Genomic DNA, 22,184 nt, shown 5'->3' with positions numbered 1-22,184 from the left:
TATGCCATAAGATAATCGGTGGCCATAAGAAGCTGTTGATTTACAGTTTCTCCCGTGTTATTCACGAAAACAGCTATTTTTTAAAGCTGTTAAGATTTCAAACCCCCAAAAAATTAATATTAAAAAAAATTTTTTTTCTTATATCTCACAACTTCATTATTAGAGCAACAAAGTCCTAGGACCTTAAACCCTACATTTTTATTGCCACAAAAATACAAAAACATTTTCTACTTATTTAAAAATCTGAAGTAGGATCTTTAAAGATTTTAGAGATTGCTGTGAGGGTACAATGAAAAGCTGATCTTTCACGTAATGGACTCTTTAGTTGTTAATTTTGACGCTGCTGTTTCAATCTCGATAAATTTTCTGCGTCAGTTTCTTGACGCCTAAGTAAAATCGTATTTATTAGATACACTTGAAGTTTTTCTTCCGATTCACCCTCTTGCGACTTTTGGCATGCTTAAAATTTGTGTGACCCCTAAAGTGTGTTTTCTGTCAACTTTGTTAAGTTCTAATATATTTGTTGGCAAGGTAGTTCGACGTCCGATGGCCCTAAAAAAGACCGGTGAGCTTAGTAAGTTAACTCTTTCTTGACTGCAGTTAACAGCAATTGTGACTGCCTGGATACCCCAGTCAGGGTGATCTTCTCTGGCTTGCTGTTAAAGATACAGACTGATTGGGAGAAAAACTACAAAGTCCGAAGCTTTGGGGCTAGTTGTAGTGCTCTTTCCCAACGTCTCCCGGTATAACGTCGAAGACGTTGGTGTCTAAAAAACCTTTTTTATTTGCAGATTCAGTTGTTTTGGTGATCTTAGATGGGGAGATTGGTTAGTGACACTTGTCCAGTGGAGGCTGTCCCGTTGGCTCAAGTTTTTTTTCCTACATAGCTGTTATAGGTTTGCCCAACGCAGACTTTGGAGAGGATTAGTGATTCCTGGTTGAATTCTTGGAGTCGAGAGGGTGATATAGGGTCGTCGGTCACCGGGTTTTCCAACCTTGCGAAGAACAACTCCGCAGGTGACGTCTGCTAGTGAATGGATGACTTGGTTTAATAATGCCCGTCTTTAGTTAATATAGTCTTTTAGTCGACGAATCGCTTCCGGAAATAGTAATAAAAATGTATTTGTTGGCAAGGTAATTTACACTTAGGTGGATGCTAAAAAAAAACCGATGAAATTGATGGTTAAGTAGGGAACGTAAATACTTATAATGGCCCTAAAAAGCGCCAGTGGTGAAACTTCCAGGCTATTCTCATTCCTGATGATGAAGAGCTGGCTATGGTTGCTTGATTCTTACCCTGGGAGTCTCGATATACGGAGACTGTGATAGAGGGAAATACGCTGCTGACCAAAGAATATCTCGTCTCGGGTCGTTCCCCGGATAACCAACTGCTTACCGTTAGCCGGGAACATGTGGGTAAGCGCATTGAGGACGCGACGACCAAGAAGGTAGCCGTTGTGGCTGCCCATACTTCTCAGAGCTCAGAGCTGTTTTCTTCCCTTGCTTACATTTGTAGCCACAAATTCTCTAACTGCACCAAGAGGGATGGTGGAACTCCCTCACAACTCTGATGAGTTGGAGCAGATTGTGCTCTGGCTAGATATGTCACCTGGTATTGTGGCAGAGACGGAATCGGTTGGAATTAATTTTTTTCTTTTTTTGATCGCACTCGTCGAGATTCAGGGTGTATGGACACTTAGGTCCCTTTCCCCTTAGAGAAGAGTGTCGTCTGTAACCGGGATACCCAGCTGCAAGACTATTATCAGCATTCTCAATACAGCTCGTTGAGTTGCCGAAGTTCGCATTATGGAGACGCTCCAGCCTATTATAACCACACTTATTTAATTATGTTGCAGGTAGCTTCGATTTTATGTCGAAGCCACCTAGCGGATTTTACTGAACTAAAGTGAAAAGCTTGCATATTTTTGCAAAACTTTGAGCTCATTCATTGCTATTGTTATTAAATTTTTTAAGATAAAAACTATACTAAAACCATCTAGGAAGTATCATGAATCAGTGTGCAAAATTTCAACAAAATCGGTTCATTAGTTTTCGCAGTTAGCGATTACAACGGTTTTAGCACTTCTGCTTTATATATTTGTAAGATAAATAATCAAAGCTACCAGTAAGTGCCTTGGGTCGTGTGGGGATAGGTGTTTGCGGTATTATTCTATTAATCATAAATAATTAAAGCAACCAGTAAGCTTCCCTCGTTGTGTAGGGATAGGTGCTTGCGGTATTATTCTATTAAATATAAATAATTAAAGCAACCAGTTAGCTCCTCTGGTTGTGTGGGGATAGGCACTTGCGTTATTATTTTATTAATCATAATAAATTTAAGCAACCAGTAAGCTTCCCTCGTTGTGTAGGGATAGGTGCTTGCGGTATTATTCTATTAATCATAAATAATTAAAGCAACCAGTAAGCTTCCCTCGTTGTGTAGGGATAGGTGCTTGCGGTATTATTCTATTAATTATAAATAATTAAAGCAACCAGTTAGCTCCTCTGGTTGTGTGGGGATAGGCGCTTGCGTTATTATTTTATTAATCATAATAAATTTAAGCAACCAGTTAGCGCCTTGGGTCGTGTGGGGATTGGCGCTTGCTTTGTTAATTAATAAATTTTATTATTTATTCAAACTCATGAGGCTGCTTATTGGCCCATTGGGTTCCTGGGTTAAATGGCTTGGGAATAGTTTATTAAGTTTTTGTGCATGTAATTGTGTCGAGTTATCTGGGTATTTGATTCTTGCAATACATTGCATATTTGAATTTCCCACAAGTTTGCCAGTCACATTTGGGGAGAACCACTGGCCTCCACCCCCCTCCTATTCAGCTTTTGCATTTTTCTCACTAGAATCTGTAGCTATGTATAGGTCCTGGTTATAAAAATGCAAAATCATATCCTCCTCACCCACTGCTTGGAAGTTCCTACCCTAAGTAACGTATACTCTTTCAACACAAAATTTTTTTGCGTGCATGCGGATCGTGCGTGACCAGCGAGATAGATATAAGATGTAAGTAAATGTCAAGAAGACATGTAATGACAGCAAAAATAAGAGAAAATTGTACAACAATTTTATGAAATAATATGTAAAAGACAATATAAGCACAGTTTAAACAGTTGTGACACTCAATGCAAAAGTAACGTACACCAGACAATCACCGGTTGCCATATTATTAATAGGATAACTCAATTACTTCCCAAGAACGTTAAAACAGATAGCAATGTTTTTGATAGGATGTGACTATATACATGGAGTCAAAAACTTAGTACGCTTTTTCAGGCAATGTTGCAACTATATGAACTGTGATACAGACGTTCAATTAAAAATGACAGTGTACGTACCCACAGTAGACCAGCACTCTAGAATGTATAAATACTTCATGGCTATTATTACACTCACTCTTATTCATAATCGCTCTTACGTTCAGAAGTGGCTTTTTTTTAACACAAGAATAGTGTTTTTTAAGTGCCATCAGTGCCAACCTGAATTATGATTAGATGTTCATACGTATAAACACCAGGACCAAGTTAATCACTCATATGATTACGTTGATGAAGCGGAAGAGAAACAGTAACTCGACATTCGAAAATCATTTGCACGAGCAAAACGGTGAGACACTGGAACGATCACCCATCCAAGCACTAACAGCGCCAAATGCTGCTTAAACTCGGCGATTGACAGAACTGCAACTTTACCACGGCCAAGTGTATATATAGTTGTCATAAGTCAAAACTATAAATGTATTATTCAAGAAAGTTACGGCTGCTTACACAGCGTTGCGTTCAAAAATAAACAAAATAATTTTGCAAAATCGGGACATTTCCATTTCTCTACAATACAAATAGATGCTATTCGGTTACTTTTCTCCGATATCCCGGTCGTGCCACCAAACTCTTCAACGGAGCCTACGAGGGTATATCACAAATCAGATGGCACGACCGTGCCTTAGTGAAAATGCCGTCGTTCACATGTAACAGTATGCGTATATATAACTCTAACTTGTGTGCCTGTCCTATACATATTATATATATAGGTTACACGTTTGTATCAGTATACTATTACACGTGAACGATGTCATTTTCTCTAAGACACGGTTGCGCCATCTGATAAATAAGCTTTATGCGATATGGGGATGTACCACATGGCGCTCACGCCATATGTGGGTGAGCTAGGAACTACGGAGAGAAGACTCTTTATCAGACTGAAATTGAAGTGTTATGTTGTATACCAAGTGGATTAATTATTTTATTTAGGTCCTGTCACGATTATAATAGCTTTAGTATCGAAGTTCGTCTTGAGGGAGTTCTATCAGTAATAAAAATAACAATGAAGAATTGATGAAAATTTGTTTACAAATGAATAAAGTCATAAAAATGGCGCTGTCAAAATTTGAAGGCATGAGTGTTCCTAGGAGCTGAGTAATTAATATTCATATTCAGCTAATTTTTACATGAAGACTTATGTGCTGTCGTCCTTTAAAGCCCTTTTATTGCATTTACCTCGCTTATTAACGAATTATTTTTGATACAAATTTTATCAATGATAAAAAATAATGACACTAAAGTTCGGAACGTTCCGGGAACGAAATTTGATAACTAAATTAATCACTTTAAAATAGAGCGAAAATGAAACAGAACAACTAAAAACAGCATAAGACACTGCCAATCATATATATATAAGTCGTAAAAATAATAATTTTCCATGATTATACCCGGACCAAAAAATATTATAAATGTGCCTATGCTAACTTCCAACTCATTCAAACTTCTGAATTTCGTAACTCAAAATCCAGAACAAAGGCCCTCCAAAAAATGATACACATTGTTCATTATGACATAAACAACGTATAAAAAATTTTATATTACAAAAACAACGAAGGTGCAAGAAAGTTTTCGGCGATTTTTCACTTCACGCGTATATCGCGTACTTCTTAGCATAATTATATTTTTTTAGTTTTTATAGCTTTTTACTGGATCAAATAAACTGTATGCATTCCGAACAAATATTTTTTTAATAAAAAGTGTTTTGTTTTGAGAAGTGTCAGAAATAAATGTAAAATTTTTAACTGAAAACGTTTAACATTACATGTCAACAAACTATGGTGTTACATTTAGTGAGTCTCAGGCGAAGCTGGGATGGGGGGACTGCTAGTGTGTATATATATATATATATATATATATATATGGTGACTGATGCGGAAAACCAAATGCATGGGGAAATAATTATATATCCCCCTATATTTTATAGTTGTATCGACGAAAGTGAGTCTCAGCCCCCCCCCTGCTAGCCCTCAGCTCCCCCCCGATTTATGTAGTTATTTGATCGTTTTAACGTCATTTTTAATCAAATTCTATTTATGTGAGCTCCCCCTTGCTCCCCCCCATAAAATACTTATTTATCAAATGTTTTACCGTCATAAATGCTAAAAAATATACTTAATTTAGTACCCAAGTCACACCTCGTTTTTAGGGTTTTTTAGGTCGTCTTCCTCTGTCTCTTCGCTTTCCCTTCTCACAATATGTCTCTAAAGTACCATTATTTGTTTAACTTGATTAAACTTTCACACTTCAAATCTCTTTCTGGTGCATGTCTACTTTACCCAAATATAAAATTCTTGATTTCCTTAGGACTTTATTAACAAAAAGACAGAATTCAGACGGAGGTATAATTAAGTAGACAAACACGATTAAGCTTTTGAAACAATAATTTATTCTGTTAGCTTAATGTTGTGACATTTTATGTGTCGTTTTAACCCATCTGTTCTTTTAAAACCCTTTCCACATTTTTCACATATTTGTTTTTCATGGTTTTTATGAATTAACATACGTCTGTTTAAATGTGACGATCTTTCAAGTTACATATTTTTAAATAACTAAAAAATTTCTAGCTTAACAATATTTTTAATTTCTAATTTATTCTCGGATGCAATTTGAATAAAAATTCTTATTGGATTCTTACATCTTAATAAAGCAACGTATAATTGTCCGTAAGAGAATAAAGGTTTTTTAATACATAATCCTAAAGAATCAAATCTCTGTTCTTCTGATTTGTTAATAAATATAGAACATGCTCATACAAAGGGAAACTGTTTTCTATAGAAGACAAAATGTAATAATAATAAGATGCCACAATTTAATGTCATTCTAGGAATATAAACTTTGCTTTTTTTTCTTCCACAATTATTTCTGCTTCTATATTATACTTAAATAATTTTGTTATTTTTAATCTTGTGCCTCTACAGAGACCGTCTGATATACTTGAAGTTCTTATTAACACTACTATAGCATTTATTTTTAATTTCAATTCGTGTGGTAGAAGACCCTCTCTAATATGATTTTAAAATACTATTGGAAAATTCATATTTGTGTTAATTTAATTATGTTGAGTTAATTATATGTTTTATCAACTCCTTTGTGAGTCACTTATTCTGCTGTTGTGAACTATTTTTCAGCCTGCATTGATAAATACACGAGTAATGTCGTTATTTTGTTTACTCAATCTGTAAGTAGGGGGTTAGCGCGCGGAGTGCGCAGGGGGGCGCTAGCTCTACTAATATATATATATAAATCTTCCTATATTATATAGTCGTAAAAGTTAAAGCTAGGTTTTGCTCCCCCCACTTTCCTCCCCGCTTCCCCCCAAATAAGGTAGTTTTTCTTTCATTTTCTTGCATTTTTTGAGTAATCCTACTTTTTTGCTAGCTCCCCCCACTCCCCTCCACCTCTCCTCCAGCTCCCCTCATACTCACCCGGCTCTTCCCTAGCTTTCCCATATGTAATCTGAATAAATCCGTAAAGCCTTATATATTAACTGTTACAAATGGTCTTATTTTTACATATAATTTTATTTGACCATAACAAAAAATTTTGTTACAATTATCTTACTTACGATGTTTATTTTAATTACATACTCTAGAATGTCCTTTAAGGTGCTCTTCTTTAACATAACCTTTCGCACAATTCTGACAAAAATCTTTTTTAACGTTTTTTTCATGACTTTTCAAATGTCTCTGTAAGTGATTATGTCTTTTGAAACACTTTCTGCATTTAATACACTCAAAATTTTTCTTCATGTTTTGGCATTCCTTTGTGTGACGTAAATAGTTTTTCTTGTCTAATATTATAATGCTACACAGATCACATACAAACAATTTTTTTTTGTAAATTTTTTCGTGCGATGATAGACACTCTTGATTTGAAAATTTTGAGTTACATTTGTCACACTGATAAAATTTTGCATCCATGATGGTATATCTGAAAACATATAACATAAAAAGGATTGTTTATGATTTCATAAATCTAAGTACTAGATGGTACTGAAATTTGTTTTTTTTAATGAAAGAAAAAATTTGCAAGAAAGTATGAAAATAGTAATGAACTATGAAATATTTTTTTTATTACTTAAAAAACATATTTTCAAATTCAAATTTGTTTTCTGATTTAATTTAGATAAAATTTTTTTTGGGTTTGTACATCTAGACAATGCAACATATAATTGCCACTTAGAAAATAATGGTTTTCTAAGGTATAAACCTAAGGCATCAAATCTTTGACTTTAAGATTTATTGATAGTCATAGAAAAAGCTAAGGTAAATGAGAATTGTTTTCTGTACAATATAAATGGTAGCGAAAAAGAATTGTTTGTATTTAGTGTTATTTTTGGAATAAAGACCTTATTTCATTTTTTCACCCGTGATTATTTCAGCTTCCATGTTGTATTTAAATAATTTTGTAATACTACTTAAATATTCTGTAGGAAAATTAATATAAACATTATCGTCTGAATTATCTACTCCTTTGAGAGTTGTTTTATCAATACTATAATACGTAACTAATGTTCCTACCACATTATTTAAAAAGTTTTTGTTTAAAAAATGTGTGTATTTATTGTGAGATGTTAAAATAGCTTTAATTATAAAAGAATCATCATTATTAAAAATTTTAGAACATATATCATTTGTTTTCCATGTCTGAGAAATTATAAAAGTTTTAATTTTGCCTTCTCCTATTTCCAGTAACAATGAAGAAAATGATTTATCAATCGAACGTATATTAATTTTTAAATAAAAAATATTAAACAAAGGCCAAAAATTAGAAAATTTTATGGTTTCTTGAACAATAGTAATTTTGCTTCCATGTTTTACTACTCGGAGAATTTGATGAAAGTCTCCGCCTAAAATCATTATTTTATTTCCAAAAGGTTTGTTATTACTAGATGAATCTTTTAAAGTCCTATCAACGATTTTTTACTCTTTTTTTAGTATCATAAAAGCTTCATTTCAAATAATTACTTTTACACTACGTAATTTTTGTTTATTTGGCTTAAACTGGAAGAACGCACCTTCTATAGTGCTGAATAATAATTTTGAAAATCCTTTATTGTTAGAATGAATATTGATTTCTAATTTTAAAATCTGGAATAAGTTTCATAAAAATGAATATATAATAGTGTGTTCAAATATAATTTTTCCATTACCGTTTCTTATAACTGGGAGAATCTGACGAAAATCACCTCCTAAAATAATTAATTTACTACCAAAATATTTTTCAGTATTACATAAATCTCTGAATGTTCAGTTTACTATTTCCAATGCTCTTTTTGAAATTCTTAAAGCCTCATCCCAAATAATTAAATCAACTTCTATTAATTTTTTTTATTGGATTCGAATTCTTAAAATGCACTCTCTATATTATTAAGATGTAAAGGAAGTCTAAAAGTTTTATGACTGGTCATCCCCTTTGGAAGCAAAATTGATGCTATGCCAGTCCATGCCATTGACATGATTTTTTTATTTTGAGAAATAAAAAAATAAATTAACGTTTTATATAAATAAGTTTTTCCTGACCCTTCAGGACCATCTATAAAAAAAATAATATTTTTTTGTTCGAAATAAAATGAAATATATTTTTCTAGTCATTATTCAAACTTTTATACAGCGAGTGAAACATTTCTTTGCTGAAACGTATTTCATTATCTATATCTTTTTTTTTACTCTCCATTTTTTTGGTGTAGGTAATTTAAAGCATCCACATGATTCATCTTATGAATCGAAAATTTGGTTAATATGAAAAAGAGCTAAATTATCTTTATTATTAGGCAAACACTTCGTAAAATTATCTTGGTATTCATTCTATATTTTATCACCTTAAACGTTTTCTGAAACTAAAAACCAAGCGAAAAATTGTCCTAATTAATATGGAAACATAACAGCAATTGCTTCTTTCAAAAAACCATCGATTTTTTCATTATTGTCTATCAAACTCATTGCTGTTGCAGTATCTTTAAAAGTTTTGTAAGTTATTCCTTTATATGTTCTAATGTCTTTGAAAGATGTCGAACCACTCACTTTATTTAATACAAGTTTAAAAAAAAAATCTTTTATGATGTTTTGGAGATACAATATTTAATCGACCAATTGCAATATTTTTTTAAATATTTTTCCTTTAAGATGAATTTTTAGTTTAAGATTACTATTCGAATTTCTATATATTTAAATATCGTTGCTCAAGAAATTGAGTATAACGTGAACATTAAATAAATCTGAGAAGCTTTTAATTTTAATACTTGTACCATAAGTCCCATTTTTTGACATTATGTTAATATATTTATCACTACTTTTTACATTTTAATCATAATCGTTTCCTACTATAAATTTATAATAATTTTGCCATTTATTCACAACATTAGTGATAACTAAAGAACGAGCTCTTGTTTGGAAATCTTCGTCACCATACAGAAAATAAGAAAAAGTTCTGAAATAAACAATTTCCCTCCCCTTTTACGCTATTTTTCATATTGTTCATTTAAAAAATTTAAAAATATTTAGTTTGATTTTAAATTAAATTTTAATAATACAAAGTACAAACGATTTTCCTAATTTTCAGTGTGGAATACTGTGAAGAAATTATTTCCATATTTGTCATTGAATCTGAAAATGAAAAATTTTTTCTAACCACTTATATCAATTGATAAAATATTGAATGCATTATAGTAACAAAAATAATATAAAGTATATGCTATATGAAATTTAAATAATTTATATGTGATTAAAGTAACTGAAACTTTTCGTTGTTTAGAATTCAATCAATAAAAAAATAATGTATACCTTTTTTCTCTAAACATAATGGAGAGTTCTAAAAAAAATTCTCAACGTACCACAATAGTACCTTCTGGGAGGTGTGGAAATTTACTCATTAATATATGACTAATGCTTAACGATGTAGATTAAAAACTTTCTTCCTCACGAAATTCTGGGCACCAACCTCCCCACTAACAGATGAAATTTAAAGTCTCTCCTTTTAAGTTAGAATAATAGAAGGTTGGCGTGTGGAGCGTGCAGGGGGGCGAAGTGGGGGCTGATACATCTACACTTGTGGGGCTTGGCCTCCCTCCATTGTTGTGTTATAAGTCTTATTTTTTCAAAATAAGCATTGCATTAATATTTTTTATATATATCTTCATATAAGGTGACTTATGAGGACTTAACGTGCTTTTAGAATACGTACTAATAACATTGAAATGTTACGAGTACAGTCCGCATGAGTACGATTTTGTCCTCATAATAACTTTTTTTTACATAATAATATCCGCATAAGTTACCATTTATAAAGATATATTTGTGTGTGTGTGTGTGTGTGTTTGTGTGTGTGTGTGAGAGAGAGAGAGAGACTGTTAACTGAAATATTGAGTAGATAAATAGTAATTATTACTTCTCGATACTTAGATATTAGAAAATCGCTTATTTTCTTGCTCCCTTGTCATAATCCAACAGAATATAATAAAAATATTAAAAATCGGGAGAATGTGTATTTAACATTTAACCCAATGTTTTATTGTCATGCTAATACCATATTTAGAAAAGTGTAGAAAATATTATAACATGCTCTAACTGAATGTACTATTACAGTAATTAATGTAGATATTATTGTGTGCACCTTCAAATGGAACTGTTGACTGACCCTTGAGTTTTACTTTATCACCTAAATTAACCAAGAGGACATCGAACCACGTATGGGTCTTATGGCGTATAGCCTCGAACTAAACCAGGTGCATTTAATATTATGTACTTATTTTGTCCATATTATTAGCATGGTTTTTAAGAGCCAGAAGATTTTATTATAGATTTTGTGCTACAAAAATATTGTGATACTAACTACAACCTAGTTCATTACTTCTGAGAATTGAGTTTGTATATCACTCTTTTTATTAGGTAATTCTTTATCTCCGTAGATAAAAATTCTGTTTCATTCAGATACCGTGTTAAGAATGTATTAAAACGTTAACAATCAATTCTTTATGCTTATAATATTGTGTACCTTTCTCTGCATATATCTTCTTCAACACGTTTTTGAGCAGTCTCTATTATTTCTAACAAAATTAGATCCAGGCAAGTGGTAAGTCAATGTATCGTAGTCTCGGCCAAGCCAGGTCTCAAAAACACAGAGAACATTAAAGACATGGTTCTCAATAAAGTTATGAAGCTGCTGGTTATGCGCCGACATAAAATTGGCACTTTCATAGATGATACCAATAAATTTTTTGTTATCAAACGACTTTAGTCTTGCAAACCTTTATAGGCAGTCAGACGTTTTTGAAAAATCTGAGTCTTATAAAATAACTATTGCTGAGCCGTCCTGTTTACGTACATGGATCTCAATATCGGGATACCAAACGTATTTAAAGACATATTGCTTATTTTTTTCGACTCTTGTGCATTATTTAGATTAACTTACCCATTGACTCGCCATTAAAAAGCGCTATGTTTCTTGGATTGTTCTCTTCTGTATTAACGTATTTTTTGTTTTCTGATTACAATTCTGTCATCTTTTTTGTAGATTGACTGGACTATTTCCATAACTCTGCGTAGCCTCTAGTACATAATCTCGGATATAAAGTGACTTAAACTGCACAACAAACTTACCCTCCTATCTACTCAGATACACTAGATTCATGGCTCCTTCCAATTTGCTTTTTTCATCTCGATATTCCAAAAAATTTTGGATCTTATCTTTCAGACGCAACAGATTGATAACCTTTAAGATCGTAATAAAAACGTTAGCATTTTGGATTGATGAACTCACCAAAATGCTTGAGACTTTTAACACAAATCGCGACCTTACCTTATACGCGGCTTTCTAAGCTGATGAGAATCCGCTCTAAGTGCACTTATTTCAGTATCTTGCTCCTAATGCTAGCCTATTACGCTATTTACAGTTTTGTTAGTTTCCCTCATCACCTGGAACAAAGCAGAAAACTGCTAATTTTCGTTGCAGCTTTATGATCCTACTGTCATATTCGATTTTATCCTGTTAGCCAAATCAGAAAGATTCTCTAGGCCCCTACATCGACCGGCCTGTTTTTGCGGCCATCTTGACAAACTTCAATGGTTAATTAATTACTATTTTTTTATTTAGAACATTTATTTTTTCGTTGGATTTTGCTACGATTAGCTATGTTTAACTCGTTTACAGTATCTCTTAATCAGTTTTTATTTACCTTCCTTTCTCCTGTACTACATTTTCTTAGTTTTCTACTCTTTCGATCAGATTTTTTTCTACGACTGTCTGCAAATTTTAGCTATATGTCTACTCAGTTGACTTTCTTTCTGTGCTTCCTATTTTTAAACTAATCTATAAGTCATTTTAGTAGATTTACTGTCTCTAAGTTATGACCTATAACTACTACATGAATAAAGACATTACATAAATAAGCTGACAACAGGTAATAATTTTATGTAAGAAGCTTTTATTTAATTTAAGTTAAATGAATAGACAAAAAAAATCTTTTATTTTGAGTCTCGGAAGTGTTCAGTTACCAAATAGATGTCAACAAACTATAAAATTTGTTAACTTTAAGATAAAAAATATATTTATTACAATTTTTATTTTTTGATGAAAAAAATTATATTAAATGTAAATAATGTTATTAACTTATGTTTCAGAAAAAACGTACCTGATTACAGTGCATCCAGAGAAAGAAATGACCTAGGCTTTGTGACATTTGATATACAGACTGATATCCTTTTTCATACTATTCCCTTTTAATTATTACAATGTATCACGTTATCATTGTAATAATACTCATAATTCTTGTATTCATTATACTAATTAAATAATAATTAGAGCGCTCATTCAGAAAAATTTTTGAATAATTTTTTTTCTGTTGTCTATTTTTTTATTTTGTAAGATCCCACCACTTTAACTATTAGTTTGAATTCTTATTTTCTGATGAGAAAAGGCTTTATTTATATATCAGTGTTAAAAATCGTGCATAGCTTACGTTGCATTTATATACAGTCTTTTGAATAATTGATACATCGTCTATATATAAATACTGACACCCGTGGCCCAATAATGAATTTTGTTGCTACTTTTGCCCTCTTAATAATAATTTCACAGTAAAAATGTACGTCAAAAAAGTTTTTTTCACATATCTTTATTATTTATAGATCATTCGATACAAACCATATCGCAAATATATTATATACTCTGTAAGTTTGATCCTCACAAGGGATGCCGATTTTTTATGACCATGCTTTTGTAAGTATGGTATTCAGTTATATAAATGAAAAATGCTGTTTGTAAGTTTTCAAAACATTTTCCGAGAGCCTATTTTATTATTTTTTTTTTTTGGTAGATGTGTAGTACAAGTAATTTTTTGCGTTATTAATGAAGTTCAATCTTAATAGTAGAAATGAAGTATTACATTTTTTTTCATTAAATAAAAATATTTCTTTCAGCAAAAAGTTTTATCGTCACAAAGTTTACAATAGTGTTTTTTAGTCTTGCTTTTACTCGTTCTATTATTATAGTGTTTGCTATTATTCACATGTATAATTATTCATTATTTTATTAGACTTTTTATTGACCTCCGTGGATAATGTACTCGTAGAACGTGAAAGTCAAGAGTTGGCTGCAACTTCGGAGGGCACGTGTCAGTCAAAAAAAGAGCAATTTTTCCTCTTCGTAAGGTGTTTTTATATTCTTCCGTAACGAAAAAGAGAGGGGTCTTAAGTCACGGAGTAACACACGGTCAACTTTCTGCTTACTAATCGATGTTTATTGGCCAGGTGCAAGTGATGGGAGAGGATAGATAAGTCGACGCCAGCGTGCGTAGTGGCAAAAACAGGAAACCTGGGGTACCAAATTACTGTCAGTTTTGCTCAATTATGGAAGAATAACAGTATTTCGTCAAATTCACGTAGATATTATTATCAAGTATGCATAAATAGTATCAATATTATGAAATTGCAGTTGCACAAATGTAAAAAAAATGAACTATGTGGTGCCAAGAACGGTTGTAAAATGTTTGAATGTAACAATATATTAATGAAGCCTCGTTAGTTTTCGATCCAGAGCATACTCTCAGAAGCATACGGCAAAAAGAAAGATAAATACGTGAAATCAGACATGATTATTGTGATTCCTATTATTTAAACGTTTATGAAATATAGGTGTAAGAAAGTGCTGTGTTATTCAGTGTAACAGTAGTGCAAAGACAGATGGAGTAAAATTACACAAATTTCGGTGATTATCTAACTGTAAATAAAGGTACTTTTCATGTGCATTGCAACTTAGAGAATTTTCAAAATAATCTGAATAAAATGTACATGCAGGTTAACTTTGTACGGAGCTGAAGTTACCGAGGTCTGCCTTATTACGACGGCACTTGTCAAATTGCTAACTTCATCACTTTGAAATTCTGTAACATTGCACACATGACTGCTTTCAACCTAGTGTTTACCTTTTTTTAAGGCTTCAACAACTTTAAAACAAATCCAGTGTGTGATATTCCTAAAGCCTATTTTTATGATAACATCCATTATCAGATGAATTAATATACTAATTTTTTGCTAATTAATTGATTATTACTAAAACTGTGCATCGGTGTATGCTGTTGACGTATAATGTGGGTACCCGCGGTTGCATGATTTTGACACCAAGAGTGGCGCTGCATGACATACACCTGGCCAATAGTAGAAATTGCAAACAGGGATGATGATTGCCCAGATTTTCATCGTGAAGCTTTTTGTTGTAATTTGTACATTAAGTAATACAATATAACAGTACCAGGTATTTCAGCTGACTTAAAAATTCAGATTAACGATGATACAAGTTATAATAATAACGCAAGTGATTTTTAATTTTTTAGTATGATTACACAATTGTTAGTTTCATGGTGTATCAATAAAACAATATCAATCATAAAAATGCAAATTGATTGATGCTTATGTACATTAACAGATGTATATATAATATATAAACTATATAAAATAAAACACATAAAAAACTATGAATCGGTTGTTGCTTCAAATAGGGTAGATAACCCTAATATTAAGCTTGCCCTAATTATAATAGGACCGAGCTGTATTTACAGAATCTAAAAGAGTCTAACAAAAGCCCATCTAAAGTAGCTGTTCTATGCATACCATCAGCTACCAAGCCTGCTCAAGAGAACTGGCACCCTGGGCCCAATTCAACGCTACCCTATAGCAGGTACAAGTTTCTTGTACCCCAGTAAAAGTACTTTATGTGAACACAAATACGTGTTGGCTCTTGAAATTTCGAGAATTACGGAACAAACACCTTATTTAATCATGAGTAACATTACGAAATCGATCTATTTAGTATAAAAATCTAAAAATTTAGTATGTGACGTTCTCGTTATTATTTACGGCTAATTACCGAGGAGAAAATCACGTTGTTGACTATAAAGGAGTCGTGGGTTCACGGTACTTACCTAGACCATAACATTCTATTTAATGCATGAAATAAAACTAAGAATTATCTCCAGCCCTTCTAATGCCCCATGTAGAGATGAAAAGATAGGAACTATGGAAAATTTAGATGTTTATCAATACTCAATATATTACGAGTATATCAAACATCTAAAGGAAAGGTAATAAGATCCTTTACCCGCAAACCTATAAATTATCTTATGGTGGCTAACGTTACAACTTCGTGAAAGGTGTCATAGTACATATAAATGATAATGTAACTATCATTACCACTCTTTTACAATCTGGTGATTAAGCGCTTAATGAAAAATGAATCAAAACCATCCTATCAATTTAATGATCTCAACATACACTGTATATGGACTATAAGTTGCTTCTTTCCTTTCGTTCTTTTACAATTTTTTTTTCTCACTCCATCTGACACCTCTTTAGTCGGCTCAGTCTCTTTGATAGCTTGTGTCGACCTCGGCTTCGCTTCTGTGACTGTCTCATCTTTGGCCTCTTTAAAGGTATGCCTAGCATTGGCGTCTCCTTTATCATTAGATTTTTACAGCTACTGCTTTTTGGAGCTGTCTCCAAGCATTTTTTTTGGTCCATCGTTTAATCTTTGCAAGATTGCACAATATTTCACAGTATCAAATACTGTAAAAGGTGCCGATATACTGTTATATGTATGCGTGTGTAAGATCTAGTGGGTGAAAATAAAAATTTAATTTTCATTAAACTTACAATATTTATTTGATTACAAGATATCTTAGTATCTTCCCTATCTTTATCAATCTTGAACAATCTTTCCCATCGTAACAAACTCGTACAAATAAAACAATACGGCTTTTTTTCAAAATCAAGAGTTTATTTCATGTAAGTAAATTGGTATAGTCTAATCCAAGTGCACATACACATGTAAATAATAACCATAAATAGTACGCGCACCACCAAGTCATACAGATAGTTAAACCCTGGCTTTTGTTGTAAGCAGTCTCTCTTTTATTCTTAAGGTCACAATGTATAGTGGACAATAAGCTTACTTCTTAATATTTTCAATACTATACTGTCAACACTACATGTCATTATTTCCAACACATTGCAACGGTATCAGACGTACTGTGACAAAATTGAAGCAGAGAGTCAACTACAGGAACCCGACAAACAGCGCGGTTTTAAACATTTCTGATTTCAAAATGAGTACCAAGTGACAAACTTAAATCTCATGGATATCAATATAACGAAATCTCGAGAAATAACAATTGTAGATGACAAAATTTAGTAGCGTTTCAAAATTGTGGAAACATATTTGTTACACATTTTCTGGTTTAATTGATTCAAATAATAAAAAATAAATGAGTGCATTGGTTGTGCATTTTTTAATGTTTTTAATTGGATGATAATTAGACATCTATTTAACATTACAAGTAAAATTTAAGCTAGAAAATCAAATTCTAGGTATGTCTCTATGTAGTCATAAATAATTGAATTTTTATATTTTGTTGAACGGTATAAAGTGCAAATCTCATCTAGTTTTTAATGTGGTGGATTTACAATGTGTCTGGACACGTTAGATATACCAGTGTACTCGGTGGTGGTACGGCAAACGAAAACTATCTAAAGTGATATGACCACTAATAGTACAAAGTAAATAATGTGGCGTATAGTCCGCCAACGCACCGAGACAAGGACTAGAGTTGCCAAGTGTTGATATTTATGTAAGAGAGAGCCTTAACAAGTATCTACGTTGTCATAAAGTACACTTCAATATGGTTACTTGCGTTCCAGTGCTCCAGAAATAGATAGTTGCTGTCTTCTGCAACTGTTACTAGAAACATTGCAGCAGTAGGTGTTATCGGTAGGTATAACCATGCTGTGTATTGTCTAAGTGTTCTTTACATCAGTCATTCCCATTTCCTACCCTCTAATACAGTTGACTCGAGACAAAGACCCTTTTCGTACTTGGTGAATTCAAAAATATTTGACATATACTTTCTAATCCATGGACTCAAGTAGTTTTTTAGTGGCTGTTACTTGCTTCGATTTTTATGATTTTTATCATAATGCACAATACAATAACTTGAGGCAGAAAAGTTTCAATGCATGCTTATATTAGAGTATCGAGTTGCTGATAGTCAGAAATAAAACTTCAACAATCCTGCGTTGAAAATTTTTTGCTTTTGCTCGAATTATTTCTTAAAGTACCAGTTTTGTGTCTCTTTTTATTATTGTGTGTAAAAATAGCTGTAAAGTTATTCATCACCGTAAATAAGTTAAAGTAAATCTGTCTTTCAAATATAAACTTTTGCTAATACACGGAATGTATTGAAGCGTAAACATATAAATTACTAAAAATGATATTTAATTTTTTTCAATACAATAATACCTTAAATTTTTTGAAATTATTTATTATTCTGCTCTTTTTCTAATTATGATTTTATGTTATCAACAGATCTTTAGCTTTGTCCATTTCTAGTAAAGTGTGTTAAAACATATATTTGTATATATAAGAGAAGTGTTATCAGTATACTCTGCTAAATCATAAACGCGATGCCACATCATATAGTACATCGACGCCTCCTAACAAAAATCAAAACTATTTTAATTTGTTGATGTTGTCTTGAATAAGAGAATTCCATGAGAGGTATCGATAAGCACTATGAAAGTGCAAGTGATAAAGTGGATGTGTACAATAAGGTATGGACCGAGAAAGGTGTTACTGAATAATCAGTTTTTACTTTTAATAAGTGTAAATTGCCGACTAATGCTATTCACTTACTAGGTTTTACTATTCCTTCTTTTTTTGCTACTGATTTCTATACGTCTAACAATTTAAATACAATATATTAAAAAAATTTATTTTTAAGTTTTAAAAAATTTAAAAAAAATCAAGATCATGTAGTACACAACATGCAGTCTAAAAATATTTAAATGATCCCATTTTATAATATGCTGACTGACTGTAAAACAAAAATTTCAAATTGAAGTTTTGCTTACAACTAAAAAAAAAAAATGTGTAGCATTATCTCTATCGAAAACTTTATGTGATACCGTCTACGTATTTTAAACAATATTATTCTATATTATTTTCGTAATGTGTATCATTCTAGTTAAAAGATGATAAGAGTGTAAAACATCACGTGAATCATGATTAATCAATAAACATAATTTTCTTAACACAAACACATTTAACCTCTTTGTTTAATTGGAATGTAAAGCAGTTATTCATATATTTGGTAGCAGAATACAAAACGCACCACAATAATGTAAACCAGGTAAGTACATACGATTAAAGTTTTACGTTAATAGTATTTGAGTTATGTTATTTTTATTTATTATTTAACGTATGCCGTCAATTGAACAGAGCAAAATTTTTCCTTCATTTAAAACGCATCATAGTAAAACTTTTAATTTAGCATCTCCTTTCTGTTTTGATAGGATACAGCTATTTTTATTTGCTCTTTAAAAGCAAGTACGTTCAACGAAACAAATTAATATTAGGCCTCCTCACTGTAACAGGCTAGTTTATTTCATAAGTCTTTCAACAGATTTCTTATGACTGTGAATGGTATTTACTCTTTATTTGTTTGTATATTTTTTACATGCACAGATTTACATCTTTTTACTTTAAGATACCCTTGTTACACCCTGCGTTAATGCAGACGAACCCTACTATAAAATTAAGCAAATTTTATAAGTCACATTCATCCAAGATATTAATAAGAATGTATACAAGCTTATAAAGCAAGTGGATCTTACATGAGTACGTTGTGCTTCTATACATACGTATTTGATATGTAATTAAGGGAAATAAGAAAATCGATTGAAACTCTTGTAGTAGAGTATATGTACGTTTTTGGAGGATAAATGAATCTATTGATTACCTTTGAATGTTATCCGTTCAGTCTCGTAAGTCATTGCCGTAGAGACATAGCTATATGCCAAATGACCTCTCAAATGACAAACATGACCTTTTTTGAGGGTGCCACTTATCATTATCATAGTAAATATTAGCTTTAAGGTGATCTTTTGTGTGCACACTCACTCACAAAACCGTACATATCATAATCATATTCAATTGGATAACAACGCCTCTACTGGAAATAAGAGTTGCATCCTATTATGCTGCTTGTGATGTAGTCAGCCTCAATGTAAGAACACATGTACGTACGTTATAAGTATGTATGTACATGAATGTGTGTGTGTATGTATAAATAGATGAATAGAACTACTTGCCTCTTGACTGTCAAATCCAAAAAGTGCATACCGACATTATTATTGTTACTAACAAACTCTTTCATTACATCTAAAATGTATTTGTAAAATTCCTTGAATTAATTGACTGCAGAAATTTTAAACTTACTAAATTTACAGGTAAGACTTTTAACTCACACTTAGTATTGTGTATTGTATTGTATTTTTTTTGTTTTCAACCAAATGGTCCAAAAAACGAACTCTTAACCAGAGATGAGTAGAGAGATTGCTAACGCCAATGCTATGATGCGAGACGACTTTTTGGCACTGATCGGAGCGCCCCGCCGCGGCCAGCCGTTGAACCGGGCGCACATCTTACTACACGTATCAAACAGCGTGCGCCTACGAAAAGAAAAGTGGATTCGCGTGGAAACGATTATATAGGCGCACATTTTGAAGAGACGTGGAAGGGGTACACCAAATGTGTGCCTACAAGGAGAGGAGTGGAAATGATGACTATAGCTATAAAGCTGAGAGCGCGCAGCCAAAGCAAGCGAAAACACGAGTTTTTCTCTTTTGACTGTAACCGAGTATATCCTATATATATTGAACTGACTTTAGCTCCCGCTCTTTTTTCTTTTTCTCCTTCTTTTAATACTTATTTTGAAATTCAGTATTATTTTTAAAAAAAATTTCAGCTATTTTTTTAAAGATGGCAGTTCAGTTATAATCCCTTATTTATTTTTTTTCCTCATAATTGTTATGAACTGTAGGACAAGTTCCGTAGGTTATTAATGAACATAAGTGACTTTAAGATTGCCGAGGACCGAAGTTTTGATAGCTAAGTTGATCGATGCTTATGCCGCCGTTTGAATTGTCTTGCTATCACGGGATTGGAAGTTCATCATTCTGGTTAAATTTCTTTTAGTTATGTTTTATTTAAATTTATAAATAATGTTGCCAACTTTTTTTTTTGATACGTTGAAATAAATATATTTTGTATTCTAAAACTACTTAATAATTTAGTTAGTTGATACTTCTTGTTGGCAAGGCCATTTCGCGATTTCATAATAATAAAATAAATTTCTTAGGATGTAAGTATAATTCGTACATTTTAAAACTCACAAGATATTATAAACATCTAATGTAAGAGGCAATCTTAAAGTCACTTATGTTCATTAATAACTTACGGAGCTTGTCCTACAGTTCATAACAATTATGAGGAAAAAAAATAAATTAGGGATTATAACTGAACTGCCATCTTTAAAAAAATAGCTGAAATTTTTTAAAAAAATAATACTGAATTTCAAAATAAGTATTAAAAGTAGGAGAAAAAGAAAAAAGAGCGGGAGCTAACGTCAGTTCAATATATATAGGATATACTTGGTTACAGTCAAAAGAGAAAAACTCGTGTCGTCGCTTGCTTTGGCTTCGCGCTCTCAGCTTTATAGCTATAGTCATCATTTCCACTCCTCTTCTCGTAGGCATACATTTGGTGTACCCCTTCCATGTCTCTTCAAAATGTGCGCCTATATAATCGTTTCCACGCGAATCCACTCCTCTTTTCGTAGGCTCACGCTGTTTGATACGCGTAGTAAGATGTGCGCCTGGTTCGATGGCTGGCCGCGGCGGGGCGCTCCGATCAGTGCCAAAAAGTCGTCTCGCATCGTAGTATTGGCGTTAGCAATCTCTCTACTCATCTCTGTCTTTACAGTGATGGTTGTCTTAGTACTAAATAGTTATTCTAGTTTTTTTATACGCATGGGTATTACAAAAATTTACATTGGTTTCGGTTATCTTACATGCTAATATTGTTAAATTATTTGGTTCTTACATTACATTGCTTCACCTTACTATTTACTGCACGCTTACCTACAAAGAAAAAAGAAAATACTGGACGATTTTTTAACTTATAATTAAACTGTTTAACAATTTTATTCCATTTTTATTTCATTCAAACATTAAATTATTTCAATGCAACATCACATTACATCCATGTTAACTAATAATCATCACGATCAGAAGGACTATTATTTATCTCTTCATTTCAGCGTCGTATAATCTGTCTATTTTTTTCAAATTTTCGCATTTTTATAAGAGCATCTTTTAAAGTTTTTATAATGTCTAGTTTTCTATCAGTGGTCTCCCTTAACATTTTTTCTTGAACTATCACACACTCGTTTAATAGATGTTCTAGCCTTCCCTCCTTTTTTCTTAATAGTTTGCACATTCGTTTCTCGATGCTTAACCAATATTTGTTTC

General features: G+C 32.1%; 1 protein-coding gene across 1 annotated transcript in view; it reads left to right on the top strand.

Moving 5' to 3' along the window:
• Window positions 1-22,184, top strand: part of Spase22-23 (Signal peptidase complex subunit Spase22-23) — a 157,467-nt gene that overhangs the window by 5,501 nt on the left and 129,782 nt on the right. The window contains exons 2-3 of the mRNA XM_089590025.1: window positions 12,948-13,021; window positions 18,915-19,003. Coding sequence (XP_089446151.1) covers window positions 12,948-13,021; window positions 18,915-19,003 — 163 coding nt within the window. The remainder of the gene's footprint in view (window positions 1-12,947; window positions 13,022-18,914; window positions 19,004-22,184) is intronic.

Source organism: Copidosoma floridanum, unplaced genomic scaffold (genome assembly GCF_036245765.1).
Source record: "Copidosoma floridanum isolate Cflo_tuat_1 unplaced genomic scaffold, Cflo_Japanese_pri ptg000011l, whole genome shotgun sequence".
Lineage (NCBI taxonomy): Eukaryota > Metazoa > Arthropoda > Insecta > Hymenoptera > Encyrtidae > Copidosoma > Copidosoma floridanum.
This window is presented reverse-complemented; position numbering and strand designations above follow the sequence as displayed.